The 17,007-nt window shown below is 42.9% G+C and overlaps 1 protein-coding gene across 10 annotated transcripts in view; it reads left to right on the plus strand.

Annotated features, from left to right (window-relative positions):
- Positions 1-17,007, plus strand: part of ADCY7 (adenylate cyclase 7) — a 79,655-nt gene that overhangs the window by 39,833 nt on the left and 22,815 nt on the right. For all 10 annotated transcript variants that reach the window (XR_014528528.1, XR_014528529.1, XR_014528530.1 and 7 more), the window contains 6 exons: positions 3,881-4,030; positions 5,409-5,554; positions 7,385-7,496; positions 10,405-10,532; positions 11,632-11,790; positions 14,213-14,345. Coding sequence is in view for 6 of the 10 variants with exons in the window: in XM_083513587.1 (XP_083369713.1) it covers positions 3,881-4,030; positions 5,409-5,554; positions 7,385-7,496; positions 10,405-10,532; positions 11,632-11,790; positions 14,213-14,345 (828 nt within the window). In the remaining 4 variants the exon portion in view is untranslated. The remainder of the gene's footprint in view (positions 1-3,880; positions 4,031-5,408; positions 5,555-7,384; positions 7,497-10,404; positions 10,533-11,631; positions 11,791-14,212; positions 14,346-17,007) is intronic.

Raw genomic sequence — 17,007 nt, forward strand, 5'->3', positions numbered from 1 at the left:
AAATTTTGTATTTGCCATTGTCATCCATTCATTGTTACTGTTGATCTTAAGCAATGGAACACTTTCCATGGTAAAAAGAAAGCACTGGGGGGGGGGGATTCCACCCCACACCAATGGCCAGATCTTGCATAGTCTTATGCTCTGGATTGGTTCAGAAATCATGACAAGCCATAGTTAAGGACATTAAACTATGGATTGCAGTGATGTCAGAATTGCCAAACCATGCCCTTCAGTTGGCTAACAAGAATTGGAATCCATGGCTGACTAACCAACTAGGTTTTGGCATGATGTGTGGATTGACAAACCATGGTTGTGAACTTGTGTAAACAGTAAACTTGTGAAGAGTAAACAAGTGAAGTAGAGTGCTGAGAGAGAGAGGAAACCAAACAAGCAGTTTTAAATGTATTTATCTACTGAAGATTTCTCACTGGACCTTCATCACAAGTGATCCCAGCGACAACAGGGTACAATCAATATAATCACAGTAAAACAAAGGGCAGGTAAAGCAAGCCAATTGATCAACACTGCCAAACTACAACTTAGCACTCAGTCTAGATGCTAATATCCTGTAAATGCCTATGTAAACAACCATGTTTTCAGCTCCTGTTGAAAAGCAAAAAGAGATGGCACCAGCTGTAACTACATAAATTGGGGGCAGGGGCAGCACCACAGATGAGCTTCCAAAAGCATAATTTCCAAAGGTTTAAGGGGGGGAAATCCACAGGGGAAGCTATGCATTGCTACTCATCATGATGGCTATATGCCTCCTTCAGCATCAGAGGCAGTGTGTATCTGAACCTCATTTGCTGGGCAACACCAGTGGGAGAGAGTTATTCCCCTCATTGTCTGGTACTTGGCTTTTCAAAGGCACCTGACTTGTTGCTGTCAAAAGCAGGATGCTGGACTAAATTAGCCTTTGGCTTGATCCAGAAGGGTTATTTTTAAACCATGTTTTGAACTTCGCAGCACTATTCGTGCAAACCATGGTTGGACATGATGTTTGAACTGAGCCAAAGTGACAGTGATGGAAATGCTTAGGCTTTAAAAAATGCTTTTAGGGGATTTAAAATTAGCCCCACCGTAGTTCTGTAAACTGGAGAGGAAGAGGAGAATTAAAACCTGTAGCATGTTCTCCCTACGAAACTGTAAATCACAAATGATGAATGTTATTTGACAACTTAATCTATTATCTAGATTAATAACAATTGGCACATGTTGCTAATTCCTGCCTGCTTGAGTGCTACAAGTCAACTCCCTGTTGCCAACTCTTTGACTGAAGGCAGGAACTGTCCGTTTCACAGCCCCTCCAGTCAACCTATGTGAATTAGGCAACATGTACCACCAGCAAAGAAGGCAGGTTCAAACCAGAAAGCTTAGGATGACTTGTGAAAGAGAGCCAAGACTCGTGTGCACACGCACACACACACACACACACACAAAACAACAACAAAACCAACCCTCCACTTGAGTTGCTAGCCAGTTTGACTTGCCTGGAGGAAAATTCATTCCTGGTCTCATAATTAGTTACTGGGTGCTAGCAAAACCCATAAATGAGAAGTCCTATCTGTAGCTCCGTCATCCTTCCCCCTAGCTATTCTAGGGGATATTCTGAAGCCTTCGCATTCAAAATTCTGTAGCTACCATTGCTGAGCAACCTGCCGTCTGGATATACAGAATGGGCCCAGCTATTAGTAGCCTGCCCTCCTCCTTTATGCCAAGGACGCTTTTACAGTTTATGGTTTCTTCTGGGTTGCAAAAAGAGAAAAAGTTGTTCAACAGATGGAACAAGGAGGCAATGGTGGCCACCAGCTTGGATGACTTTGAAAGAGGATTAGACAAATTGGAGGATAAGGCTATTGATGGCTACTGGCCACAATGGCTCTGCTCTGCTCACGCAGTTGGAGGCAGCAATGCTACCAACTGCTGGAAACTGCAGGAGGGGAGAGGGCTGTTGTGTTCTGCTTTTGCTTGTGGATTTCTACAGGCATCTGGTTGGCCACTGCAAGAACAAGATGCTGGACTAGATGGGCCATTGGCCAGATCCAGCAGGCTCTTCTTAGGTTATTAAACCTTCCTTTGTAACATTTGCTATGTCTTTTGTTTCTTTGTTGGTTAAATTTCCCCCTATGCTAACAGCATAAAAAGGGGGTGGGGAGAGAACCTGCCCAAGTTATTAAAATATGTAATTTCCTTTTTGTCTCAGTTACAGTGTATATATTGGAGCTCATCAGAATACTGTAGTAGATGATTTAATTTCCTTAGGCTTGGATGTTGCTTCAGTTTGCTAATATTGGCTATTAGATCATGGTCCTTCTCAAAGCAATGTTCTTGCTGCCTGACTGTTCACCATCACAAGTGCTTGCCTCTATACACTCATTAATTTTCTCCCCAATTACCTTTCAACTGAACAAGCACAATCTCTTTCACAATTTCTAAATGAGTGTTGCGTTCGTACCTGAGTTCGAGAGGAAGCACACCTTTTCTACAAAGGGCTTGTTAAAAGGAAATAAACTTTGCCTATTATAGCCAGTCAAGGAAGAGAGTAGAAGGGTTTTTTTGTTTCAGGTTCAAATGGGGTGAAAAAATTACATCACCCTACAGATATTGAAAGATTAAGGTTTGGCACATGGAGCATATAGTTCTGATTGCAATATATCACAGAAGTAAGACAGAAAAACCCTAAAATGCAAAATTGTGGAGAGACAGTCCTGATTTTTTTTGCAGGCCTACTTGTTGGAATATTATATGTCACTATCCACACTCAAAACTTTTCAGGATCTTTGTTTGATGGGTAGCGGCATTATTGAGTCCATTGATCTTCCCTCATTCCTTCATATTCCAAGATCAATGCCTCTCCTGTGTGTTTGTGTGTGTTTGTAGTGGGGGAGGCTTCTCTAGGAAGCAACTCATGAAGTTTCTTTATATCAGATCAGACTGTTTGTCTACCTAGCCAGTGTTGTCTACTCTTCTTGGCAGCAGCTCTCCAGGGTCTTAGGCAAAGGGTCTTTTTTCTCCATAACATGCTACCTCTTCTTCCTCTCAGCACTGCTCCTTGAACCTGTGAAAACCAGAGGCTTCAAAGAGCAGTGCAGGAATGTTTGCAAAAGGGTTTTCAAACTGTTCATGCTACCCTTTGAAGTCCCGGCAATGGGACTTCAAAGTGCAGCATCGCCTGATTCCACAGTGATATCAGATGAGGGACGGTTCCACCCACCTGTTAGATTTGGCCCAGCTGGGGTGGGGACGTAAGGATCTGGCTTCCTAGCAAGAGAAGGGTCCCCACCCCTGATTTTGAAGGATCACTTTCACTTCCTTTATGAACTAGCTTTTCATATGGTACCAGATTATCTGAATAACGGCCTGCACCAGTATTAGCCTGCTCGAACATTGAGATCAGCATTTGAGGCCATGTTCTCTGGTCCATTGAAGCAAACCATGACTGGTAAACAGAAATCAAACCTTGACTTTACATCATAGTTTGTTTGGAGCAAAACGAATCATGATTCCTGGTTAGGACATACCACTAAGCCAGGAACCATGGTTTGTTGCTCCCCCTTGTGCTAGAGAAGGAGCGAAGCTGGAGCCCTTAACGATATTCCCAGTTCACTATTGGCACCACGTAGATACATCCAATAAAGCAAAATAACCTCATGATATCTAGCTAACTTTGGGGGAAACAACAGCTGGTGCAGGAGTATGGAAACTTACATATAATGTGCAGTTGTATTGACTGGGTAATGAAACTTGGGCCAGGAGTCTCTTGTCATGTGCTGGGTAAGAGAACAGAAAACGAGCTGATTTAGCCTTAATAAAGTTCACAGATTATTTCACTTATAAAACTTTGAGTTTGTGATGTTGGGGCATTTATTTATTTCCTCAGGTGCTTGCCAATGCTTTCATTTTTCTCTGTGGTAACCTGATGGGTGCGTTCCACAAGCATCAGATGCAGGATGCCTCGTGGGATCTGTACAGATATACTTTAAAGTGCATCCAAGTCCAAATGAAGCTGAAGATTGAAAAGAGGCAGCAAGTGAGTGAATCAATGCTTTAAATACCTACACACTTTCTAGCTCTTTTAAAGTCATCATTCAGCCGTACCAGGAGATCATCACTTTGTCAACAAGTTCTGTAATGGGTCGTACTTAGAAGTATTCAGTTGTTCATGCTCACCAAAGGACACCCATACATGTGCAAAAGGAGTCTGCAAAACGGCTGGAGTAAAACCACTGTAATTGAACTCATTCCAAAACTTCTATTGTAACAGAACATTGGACCATGTTTTTGGCTGAATTAATGAGCACCTTTCCGGCACAACAATTTATTATTTCCATTTCTATGACCCTCACCACCACTAACACTGACGTTTTTAGTTTTTTTAAAAAAATATTAGTGTTACTTTGCATTTCTCAGAACTTTATGAGGTAGGCAATGTTTTTGTGGCTTTTGACTGCAGACCTTGACGCTTTGTCATTCTGATTCCTCCTTTTTTTAAATAGAATTGTAAGGTGGACATATTGTAAGGAGCCCCTTAAGTGGGCATAACATTTATAAACCACTTGATTCTTAAAAAGCAACAATCTTGTAAGCAGTTTAATAATAATAATAATAATAATAATAATAATAATAATAATAATAATAAAAACAATGAAATTATCAGTAAAAACAACTATTTAAAACATTTTTTTAAATAAACAAGCTAAATAAAATAAAAATTAAAAAAATGAGTTAAAATTCATGTCACCATTCTGCACGTGACTTTAAGAAAAAATGTTTTTAGCAGGTGCTGAAAAAGAGTACAGTGAAGGGGTCTGCCTGATTTCAATAGGCAGGGAGTTCCAAAGTGTGGGTGCAGTCACACTAAGATATCATTTTTTACAAGTACTTGTAATACAAGGGACGCGGGTGGCGCTGTGGGTAAATCCTCAGCACTTAGGACTTGCCGATCGCATGGTCGGTGGTTTGAAACCCCGCGGCAGGGTAAGCTCCCGTTGCTCGGTCCCAGCTCCTGCCCACCTAGCAGTTCGAAAGCACCCTTAAAGTGCAAGTAGATAAATAGGTACCGCTTTATAGCGGGAAGGTAAATGGTGTTTCCGTGTGCTGCGCTAGTGCTGGCTCGCCAGAGCAGCTTCGTCATGCTGGCCATGTGACCTGGAAGTGTCTCCAGACAGCACTGGCTCCCGGCCTCTTAAGTGAGATGAGCGCACAACCCTAGAGTCAGACACGACTGGCCCGTATGGGCAGGGGTACCTTTACCTGTTTTACTTATAACACAGCTAGCTGCACAGATTGAAGTGCTTTAGTTTAGAGGATGTATATGAGACAAGGTGCTCTTGCAGGTATTTACTCTTAAAGGGTGTGGCATAAGTGCTAATAAAGCAAAATGAATAAGACCTGCTCTTCCCTCTTAGGAAAGCTTGCTTTTATCGATACTGCCGGCTCATATCTCTATGGGAATGAAACTAGCCATCATAGAACGCCTGAAGGAAACCAATGACAGGAAGAAGCATGACAACAACTTCCACAGCCTGTATGTGAAACGGCACCAGAATGTTAGGTGAGCTGTGTAACTCGTTCTGGTTCTGTTAATAGTTCATTCTGTTGCCCCCGTATACTAGAGACACAATCCAGTTCTTGCCATTTATTTGTTTTGCAACAAATTCTGTGCCACCGGCATTAAGCAAAACATGGCAAAGAACAGGATAAAATCGATAAAATTTTATGCATAAAACAAATGGAAAATAGAATGCCGAAGTTATATTTGGGCCAAAGTTGTAGAGTTCTTTTTTTTGGGGGGGAGCATTTTTTTTTTGCAAAATATATATATAAAAAGAAGTTTAAAACCTATTTTTTAGGAAAATTGCAAAAAAACAACAACAAACCAACCAACCACCACTTCCGATATGGGCTGCCATATACCCAGGTTTTCCTGGACATTTTTGCCGCTTTCCAAAAAATCCATCCGGGTGCTATTTTTGACAGATGAATCTCGGCTGTGTCCGGGATATTCCAGACATATGGCAGCCCTATATTGGATCAACACACTTGGATCACCCCTCAAGGGAAAGCCTGGGTGCACAGGTGAGCTTCAGTACCGTAGGTGCCTCCCTGATGTCTATTAGAAGCCAGTGGGCAGATGCTGCCACACTAAAAGCCCTAGTCCAGTGTTTCCCAACTGGTGTTCCGTGGCACACTAGTGTGCCGTGAGACGTTGCCTGGTGTGCCGTGGGAGGGAGGCGGGCGAGTCGGGCGGCGAGAGGCGGGGCGGCGGCGGCGAGGAGAGGCCGCCCAGCGCGGGGCTCTCGCCGTCTGCCTGCCTGGCTGCCTGCGTGGCGCTGACGTCACGGGGCTGTAACGTGCCCCACATAGGCACACGCGGGGCGGCGAGCGAGCGAGCTCCCTCCCACATCCCATCGCCACTCGCTTCGGCCGGCCTACTGGGCTGTCGCTGGCGGAAGGCCTGCGCATGCGCGAGGTTTTCGCGCCTTCAGGATTCCCTTCACGCCTTCCTCCTTGAGAGTGCGGGAAGCGGCAGCGCGAGACCGGCGTTGAGCCTGGTAGGTATTGCGCTTGCCAAGGCAGTCATTTGGGAAATGAAAACTTGCAAAGCAAGCAACCAGTTCAATCTGAAGTACGTGTATGCTTAATATTCTGTATCTGAAACCTGTTCTGCCCCCTCCCCCACACTTGGTGCCATTTTCATCTACACATGCAGCAGAGTAAGTTGACCCAGAATAGTACCAATTCAGATGGCAGATGGGAGAATGACAGTGCTGAATGCTTTCCCATGTAGAACAGTCCCTGCAAATAAAAACCTAGCATATTTGGAAGAGGGATGCTAGCCTAACCATTACCTTCTATGCTGTTACTATTTTTTTATTTTTTTTTACATAAGTAAAAAGTGACCTTTCCCCATCTGGCATGGTGGTGTGCCTCGAGATTTTTTTCATGAAACAAGTGTGCCTTTGCCCAAAAAAGGTTGGGAAACACTGCCCTAGTCTTAGTGGAATATGTGAAACATCGGAGCATATATCACTCTTAAAGGCTGTATATCCCAACGATCAAAATGATGGACAGTTGATCTTGGGGGGGGGGGAGAGAGCAAGTGAGTTTTGCATGTGAATCATTTGCTGTCAGAAACCAGGGGAGCCATTTCAGTGAGGAATAGAGTAGATGATTAAAGGGTTGTAGTCAATGTTAGTTTTGCCTAACTTGGTCATCCATTAATTTCAATGGGCCTATTCTTGAGTGGAACTAACATTGGATGTAACCCATAGTTTGGTGCATATGTGTGCAGTTCTTAGCTAATGTCCATGAAGTTTAAATATCTACATCACTGATGTAGAAAATGAGAAACAATTTAATTGATTTTGGCTTCCTTGCATAGCATCTTGTATGCAGACATTGTAGGATTCACTCGTCTGGCAAGTGACTGCTCTCCCAAAGAGCTCGTGGTGATGTTGAATGAACTCTTTGGGAAATTCGATCAAATAGCAAAGGTAAGCAACTACTTGATAGATAGAGAAGCCTCTTGTCATTTCAAGTATTATTATGTTTTGAATACCATATTTACTCAAATCTTAATGTGCCATCGAATCTAATGCATACCTCAATTTTCAAAACCTTGAAACCAAAAAAAGTATTTGCTGGCGAATGTAAATGTGCCATCAAATCTATTGTGCACCTTAATTTTGGCCAAAAAAGGTGAGCAATAGATTTGAGGAAATGCAGTAATTATAGATAAATCCTTTCAACTATTATTACACTGAGACTAATAAGGTATAGTAACGGTCACTGGTGGAGGAAGAGGAGTGCGGGGGGAGCGCACCACCCCTGGCAGCGCAATCCCCAGGGTGCCATCGCGGCTGCCCCCTGCCCACGCTGAGCGCCCTGCCCCCGCAGGCGGCGCGCCCTGCCCCTGCCTGCTCTCCACCCCCCAGTGCCAGAGCGTGAAGCTCCGCCACTGGTAACGGTGCGATGGTCTGGTTCACATGTAAGCTAAACTGTGGTTGGGTTTGGGCAAACCATTGGCTGTATTTGGATGTCACACTGAACTATGGTTTAGCACCATGGGAAAGCTACAGGGAGCCTTGAGCTTGCATGCTCCTCCTCCTCCTCCCTCTCCTTCTCCTGTATGGCTAAGAGGACTTCAGAAGATTCTCCTTCAAGTTAACAGCAGCTTCCTGCATTGTGCAAACCAGGAACTTTAGCTAACCATTGCTAATGTTATTTTCAACTAGCCAGCTTCAAAAGTTGAAGTTGGCATGTATGAAAATAACCTCCGTTAATGTTAAGCATTAACCCCAGTTTGTTAGTCTGGATAATGTACAAGCTATAGTTAAAGGTGAAACCGAAAGTTCCCAAACCCAACTTTCCTTGCTGTATAGGCAGAGGAAAGGGGCATACAAGCTCATGCCTGCGTGTGCTGAATAATGGTTTAACAGAATGTGTAAGCACAGCCATTATTTGCTATTTGCACCCAGATTCATAAACTATGGTTTTCTCCAAATCTGACTGGTAAACTGATTTCATGCATTGGTTCCAGTTCTGGTTCGGAGGACAAATGCAGAACTTAAGCATGACAATTTTGATGCCGTGGCAATGATGCAACCTTGGTTTGGCTGTTTCATCTGAACCTTGTGTAAATTTCTACTTACTCTGTTCTGTATTTTGCAAATGAAGAGAAGTTATATTTAACAAGTTTTAAATCTCCCAAACTCTTAAATTTATAAGAGTTAATAGCAGTTGATAGGTTGAACATGCCATTTTAGCACAAAGGAGTTTTCTGTGTCTGCAGAATCTCTGGCCTCAATCTTTATTATATTGTATTCTTATTATATTATATTACATTATATTACTTAGTAATGTTCACTGTACTGAGCATGTGGGATTTATGGGTATGAGCATCTGTCTCTATTTATGGAAGGTTCTATTTCCAACCATTTCCAATCTATTAATATTATAAATGCTCATGATTAGGGAGTTATGGTCTAAAAGTGTTCTGTCGCTGAACTATCTCTCATTAAAGGCAAAGAAGCAATTGGGATGTTAACTTAATTAAGCCTTAATGGATGTGGTAGAATTGAATCACTAAACGTACTGAAACAACTTGTGTGCTAAAATGGCATAAATGCATAATTAAGATGTTTAAAGTTCTGTCTTCCTTTTTCAATTTTTTTCTTGTTTCTGATACAATTCCTTGCATGTTGGTTGTTAAACGTTTGTGGAGACTGAAGAAGGATGAGGAGGTGGCCTTGCTAAACTTCTGAAAAGATTTATATTGAGGCTAACCAATTATCCAGACCATTATGGGGAGGGATGTAAGGAGTCCTCATTTTCCATTCTGCCCTGTGTTCATCACACGCAGCGTTGCTTACGTTATCAGTATTTGTGGTTGCTGCTGCTTTCAGTCTGCGATCAATACAGGCGTCTTCCCATGTACACACGCGTTCAATTTGTGCACGACTGTGTATATGCGTGGCCCCTGGAAATAATTAAATAAATTGATTTTTAAACCACAAAAGACGCAAAAACTGCAAAAATAGCTTTTTAAAAAGTGAAAAAACGGCTAGTGCAACCCCAGGACCCTTTGCAGCTGCAATCTTGTGAGATTTTCAAGGGTTTCCAGCGGTTTAGAGGGTATTTATAGGCTTTTTAGGTGGTGTTTTCCTCTATACTTGATTTCACGTAAAAGTGCTATCCAGGAACATAACCCCCATGTAAGTGGGGAGATGCCTGTAATTAAGTGATTGTGTTTTCCCACTTGATCTGTCTTTCTTTTGCAGTGAAATGGGTAGGGTTAAATAACAAGGTGACAACATAATTTATATAATTTGTTCGTTGCAGCAGCTAGCGAGACGGATAATGTTAGTTTTGGCAGAAGACGAACTGCTGCAGAATATTCAGATTTGTTTCCCTTCCAGACATGGGCCTAATAAGCACACATTGGCAATTTCCACTGCCATTTCTGTTTTTGCTGGAATTCTCCAACATCCCTAATTAGGTGTTGATTTTCAAGTCCCATTTCCGTATGCACAACAGGACTTCCTTCTGGCTGAGCTTCGTAGGGGAAAACTGGTGATGGTTGACAACTTACATTTCAAAGACGCTTGTCCACTATTACTGATTAGCTGTGATTCCTGCATTGCTGGGGGTTAGACTACATGGCCATTTGGGACCCTTCCAACTCTGTAATTTTATGATTTCTCATAATCCCTGGGGGGGAAAACAACTCCTGAGGAGCCCCAGAGTTCTTCAGAACAGAGATAGTAAAACAGCAGCTCCAGATAAGGTCAGATTTGTTTGTTCTGCAAAGTAAAGCCTATAATTTGTGTTCCTTAAGATAGATACTTGCTAATTCATATTTGCAGTGTTTCTGATGACTCGCATGTTGTTGTTGTTTTGCAGGAAAATGAATGCATGAGGATAAAAATTCTGGGAGACTGTTATTACTGTGTCTCGGGATTACCTGTTTCCTTGCCAGTACATGCCAAGAACTGTGTGAAAATGGGCCTCGACATGTGCGAAGCTATAAAGTATGTACTTAAAAAAAATGAGTTTAAATAATATTTGGAAACATTAACAATGAGAATAGGTTACATAGTAGTGTGCAAAGTATATGTCCCCAACATGGGGACAGAATAAAGAGTTGCTATCAACCGCCTGTTTTGTATATCACACTAAGCCAAACCATGGCTTAGCATTAATGGACAAGTGTGGGCTCTGGGAGAGGAGATTGTGCCCTCTTTATTCCTCCTCTCCAGTAGTTTTGTTGCTCCATCATAGTTTTGTTAAGCACAGCATCCAAACTGGGCTCATGGTTTACCTGTGCTGACAAAGCACAAGCTGTAAACCACAAGACAAACCTAGGTTACAGCTCATAGCTAGTCTGTAGAGAATGAGGCCATAGTAATTGGCCCAAAGTTGGGGAGGGTCCATAGCTTAGTGGTGAAGCATATGGTTTGAATGGAGAACGTATTGAGTTCATTCTCTGTTATCTCCATGCATAGCTGGTAAATGCTTTTTGCCTGAAACTCTGAAGAGCCTCTAACAGTGAATGTAGGCAGCACCGAGCTAGATGGATCAATGGTCTGGCTCAACATAAAGCAGTTTCCTGCATTCCTAAAATGACAATGGGCAAGCAGTTCTAAAGCATTATTTGAATCTGTGTTTAGAAGTTCAAACTATGGCTTGGGTTCTAAATGATTGTTATCTGCAAACCATTGAGCCACTGCATTTAATGTGTATGATAAAACAAGGGCATGTATTTAAAGAAACATGTGAAAGCATCAGAGATGATGGTTCGTTTCTCTCTGTATTCAATGCTCCTCTACTCATGAGCATAGACTAAATTGGCTGATGGTCTGGTTCAGTATAAGTCATTTTCCTATATTCCACTGTCCTCCATTGCTTGTATAGATGAAGGTTACTCCAATTCGTTTAAAACACTCGATCCATCCCACTTCTTCTCTCATTTTGGCTGTTGACTTGAGCACAGTGTGGACCACATCCCTAAATTTCACATTGGTGTTTGCAGTAATTAAGAGAGAATTAAAACGCCAGCATAAATTTGTAGGCATTAAGATGGGGGAAGAGTAGGCACCTCTTCGAATCCTCTTCTGATCTGTTTTGCAGACAAGTGAGAGAAGCCACAGGAGTGGACATCAATATGCGAGTCGGCATTCACTCTGGGAACGTGCTCTGCGGTGTAATAGGGCTTCGGAAATGGCAGTACGACGTTTGGTCTCACGATGTCTCCTTAGCTAACCGAATGGAATCTGCGGGAGTTCCTGGGTAAGGATTCCCCAACCTGAAGGTGTAATTCACTTGGGAAAGAAGCCTGGTGAAATTATGCCCTTTTTGTCATGGTGCTGGAGACGTGTGGAATCTTCACAACGCTATGAGGAAAACTTGAGAAATGTGCATTGTACCACGCTATTCAGAAGAAGAGCTGTTTATTGCCTCTAAAATCTAAGGATGTTCTTTACTGGTTGATTTTCTTCCTTTAATGCATTTATCATTTGATGTCTGGTCGTGGTTGCTCGCCATATAAGCCACAAAGGCCACATCCAGACCATACATGTAAAGCACATGGCATGGATTTGACCATGCTTTTGATAGTTTGCATGGTTCCATACCATGTCTACCCAATCCATCATGGAAATGGCTCAGAACCATCCAGCCAGTGTGGTGTAGTGGCTAAAAGCGGTGGACTCGTAATCTGGGGAACCGGGTTTGCGTCTCCGCTCCTTCACATGCAGCTGCTGGGTGACCTTGGGCTAGTCACACTTCTCTGAAGTCTCTCAGCCTCACTCACCTCAGAGTGTTTGTTGTGGGGGAGGAAGGGAAAGGAGAATGTTAGCCGCTTTGAGACTCCTTTGGGTAGTGATAAAGCAGGATATCAAATCCAAACTCCTCCTCCTCCTCCTCCTCCTCCTCCTCCTCCTCTTCTTCTTCTTCTTCTTCTTCTTCTTCTTCTTCTTCTTTTTCTTCTATATATGAGCATAGATGCTCTTCTGTCATTGGATAATCCCCTGCCCCTCCCTGCCCCCAGATCCTGAGTGTTGGCATTGCTGAAGCTTTTCCCAGTGCATAAATAATAACAATTAACTGGCTGGAAGCTAGCAAGCAAATGAAACAGTTTAAGTAAACAAATGATCACATTAAGCAGTATAAGATGTCGATTTACATAATTAAAACAGTGTTGGCAACTCCCCCCACACTGAAGCTCAACTCTGCCCATGGACAAATTTATTAAAGAGTTTTATCAATCGCTTGATCAAAGAGCTCTCCAAGTGGTGTCCAAATAAGACCTGTAGGTAAAGCACAGGTCAAATCCACCAACCAATTAAAAAAACACACACACAAATGCATATAAAACTATTGTAATTAAAACACAGATAAAAATCAATACAGCTTTTAAAAACAAATATAGCATGCTGATTATATATCTGGGTAGCTGGTTCCCTTTTGGAGAACAACCCCAACGATAGGAATGTGCAGGGAAGAAACTATTTAACTGAAAGAAGGTGTGTGTATATGTATTTGGAGCTTAGTGCATTACAGCTTGGATTGTTTCAGAACACTGCCTGAGAAACTGTGACGCTAGCCAGCTGAGTAAACTCTTGGATGGTTCTGCGTTGTGTAATATATCTAGATGTTGCCCTCGAGAGCTTCCAGCCCTTTTTGAGAGCCATTCAGCAACTTGTTCAGAGAGGGGTGGTGGAGGGAAGAGTGTTTTTTGGTATAAATTTGAATTAATGTTGATGGCCTCCCCAAGCACATGCAAGCTGTCCTTGAAAATGAGATTAGCAGTTTGCACAAGTATTGAGAGTGTGTATATTTTATAATGATCCCTAGGGCTACAGCTAATCCATGTGTGAGTCACTGTGCATATAATTAACGTTTGCTTGCATTAAATTCATGTGCGGTGCTGAATGCTGCTGCATGATGGCATCTATTAATAATAATAGTAATCATATTGCCATGAATATACATAGTGCTTTGCAGACAAACACAAGGGAGGGGGAGACAGATCGGTGCCTTAAGAGGTTTACAGCCTAAATTTTGCTTGCCTCATCTCCCACACTGCTGAAAGAAAGGGTGCTACATAACGTTTGTTCCACACTTGCAAGGAATCATTCCTGCAGCATGGCAACACCTGCACTTTGGTACTCCCTGCCCACTGATACTAGGCAGGTGCTTTCTCTGTACAGTACTATACTGCTGAAACCTTTTTGCTGTCATTGCTGAAGGAAGCCTATCCAGACCTGCAAACTGGGACATGCATTTCAATGTGCAACTTTTATAATGTGTGCTTTGAAAACTGCTTGTTTATTTTGAAAATTTTAGATTAACTTGCTTTTAATATTATCGGTATTTTTAATGTGTAATTTATTTAAACCACTTGGAGGTTTTGACAATTAAGCAGTAGATAAATCCTATATACCTTCCTTAATAAAAGAAAATAAAACTGAAGGCACTGCACAAAGCCCAGTGAGAAATGCATGAAGAATTGTGCTATGATGGATTGCAAATAAGCAAAGCTGTTAAACAGCAATGCTGCCAGGATCCTGGATTTGGCTTCCAAGGCGTGAAGCTGTTGAGAAGCTCAGGCTTGTCAACAGCAGCCATTGATATGGAAATGAATAACTTACAGTGACCTTTCTGCAAATGTTTCAAGTCTTTTGTGCTCCTGTCTCTTTCCTCTCTCCAGCCGTGTACACATCACAGAAGCAACCCTCAGTCACCTAGGCAAAGCTTATGAAGTGGAAGATGGGAATGGACACCTCAGAGACCCTTACCTTGAAGCCATGAATATCAAAACTTACTTGGTGATAGACCCAAGGGTAGGTGTGCTTTTACCCTAAGATACACATGCATATTGCACTCGCTTACAAGAGTGTACACACATTTGTCTGCCAGGCTTGTTATTATTTTTAGCAAGTTACAAATGGAATGTTGCCTGGGATCCCCCTCCCCATTGGCTGAACTGCTGTGACATCATCACGTTCTCTGATTGTTTGGGAAGTAGATACCCGTGGTAAAATGTCTGCAAACGATGTTGCATCTGTGAATGAAGTGGAATTTATTTATTTTATTTTTTAAAAAAGTTTGGCTATGAAGAACTTCATACTGGAATTGAGGGTGTGATAACTGTGAGCGTTTTTTTTTCCAGGAAGGAAGGAGGGGCAGAGATAGAAATCCTGGGCAGACAAGGATAGGAAATGGAATGCAGGTGGTGGCAAAGCTAGATTGGGCAACCCGGAAGCAGAGTGGTTGAGTAAGCCCATGGGTGTGGGAGACAAAAGGACGGAGTAGTGGTGGGGGAGGGGAGAGGGGCTAGGGAGAACCTTGCATAGGGCAGGGATAGCCAATGTGGAGGCTTCTAGATGGTCTTGGCTACAACTCCCAGGGTTAATGGGAGCTGTTGCCAATGAACATGGGGCACTACATTGGCTTATCCCTGGAGAAAAAAGGGATGGAAAATAAGAGCGAGACTCAGAACTGGGGACCAGTAAACCATGCAGAGTGTTGATATAAGTGAGCCTGAATTTTCACATTGATTTGAACAAGCCCAATCTGCCTGCAGGTTTCTGGGGCACAATTGGGTTTCTGTGTGCATGTGAGCCTGCGCATAATATACATCTGACAAAATTTTTGTTGTGTATGAGGGGGAGTAAAATAATTCACTTTTTAGTTCTGCAGTCTACAAAAAACAAAACCCCACACCTTGTATTTTGTAGCTGAAATAAGTTGAGCAAGTCTGCATGCTTAATCTTGGTCAAGCAACCCCTCAATTTATTTTGCATGGCTGTGCTTATGTTTGTTAGTTGTCGTTGTTTTGCTTTAAGTTTCTCAAGCTAGGGAAAGGAGTTGCGGGTGTGTGTAGGGGGGTGGGAATTGGGACACCGAAGGCAATAAACCACAAAGAAAGATAGCGACCGTGGACTGAGAACTGGGAGCACAGACGGTGGGGAGGCAGGGCTGCAATTGCATAACGAGGCTGAAATAAGTATTAGACATTCAGTTGCCAGGGTCCATGGATCCATGAAACAATGGCTTATAGAGTTCGGTCTCCAAGGAACACTTCAAGTATCCAGAAAAGGCTGCTCTTTAACTGTGTGTAATTAAAAGAATACGCTTCAAGCCTCCCACGTTCTGCCTTTAAGTGCAGCTCCACTGGCATTCTGAGAGAAAGCGATGAGAAAATAAAAGGTACTCCAGGGTGATCCAGTTTGTTCTGCTCAGCTCACAAATGAAACTGTGTGCTGCAGTTGAGGCCAGAATCCTCTTAAGCTGGTTCCCAAGATTAAACGTGTGTTGAGTATATAGCGTGGATGTGGCATGAGACCTGTTCGACACACTCACCAGCTACCTCTGGATTGGGAGGAAAGGTCATAGCGCAGTATGTAGATCAACGGTCTCCAGAGTGGGCTTTCCTGTCCTCTAGGGGGCACTGGGGTTACCTAGGGTGGCTCTAAGAGGCAAGCGGCTGATGGGGAGGGGGGGCGCTGGAGGTGTAAATGAGTATCAGTGGCATCAGTGGCTGAAGTTAATCAAATTGGTTGAATCAGTTAAACTAAATGGTTTAAATTGGATTTTGAATAAACGTGCAATTAATTGTTGCTGTTTAGAATTTCATTGTGTTGGTAGCTGAATTGCGTATTGTAGAGTTGGAAGGAACCACAAGGATCATTTAGTCCCACCTCCTTCAGTGCAGGAATCCTGAGATTTAAGAGCTTCATGCTCTACCTACCAATTGAGCTATCCCTCAGTGGATTGTGCAAACCACTATTCTGAAGAATGCTTTCCATGGGCACAGGGCACTGGGGTGGAGATAATGGAACTGAGGGGGAGATGGCCCAAAAATGTTTGGGAACCACGGGTGTAGAGCTTACACTTTGCATGCAGAAGTTTCCCCTATTCATTCACCTACATCTCCAGATGAAAGAGTCAAGTGATAAATGATGGGACAGTCCCCTGGCTGCCATAAGGCACTAGAGAGGCCTTGCAAGTCAGAGCAGGCAAAAGCGGTCTGAAGTCAGTGTTGGCTAACCTGTTGCCCTCCCAGATGTTCACGGACTCCAGCTCCCTTCAGCCACCGCCTCAGCCAACATGGCCAATAGCCAGGGATGACAGGAGTTGCAGTCATTAGGAAGAGCCCAGCTGGGTTGGACTGAAGGCTGACCTAGTCCAGCGTCCTCCTGTTGTCTCAGTGGCCAAGCTGATCCATGAGCAAGGTCTGAGTCCAGCAACATATGGAGGGACCACAGGCTCCCCATCTCTGGGTTGGGTAGTCATAAATTATAAGGCTTCCTGTATCATTTCCTGTATCATTTCGTTTCACCTTGTTTATTGTACCTGGCACCTGTTAAGACTTTTCTGTAAGACTGTTCAGATGTGTAACCTTAGCATATAAGTTTGTATTAATGTGTATATTTCTTCAATAACTTCTGATTTTACTGCTAAATTACCGTATTTTTCGCTCTATAAGATGCACCAGACCAT

This window comes from Podarcis liolepis, assembly GCF_965112155.1.
Source record: "Podarcis liolepis genome assembly, chromosome: 7".
Taxonomy (NCBI): domain Eukaryota; kingdom Metazoa; phylum Chordata; class Lepidosauria; order Squamata; family Lacertidae; genus Podarcis; species Podarcis liolepis.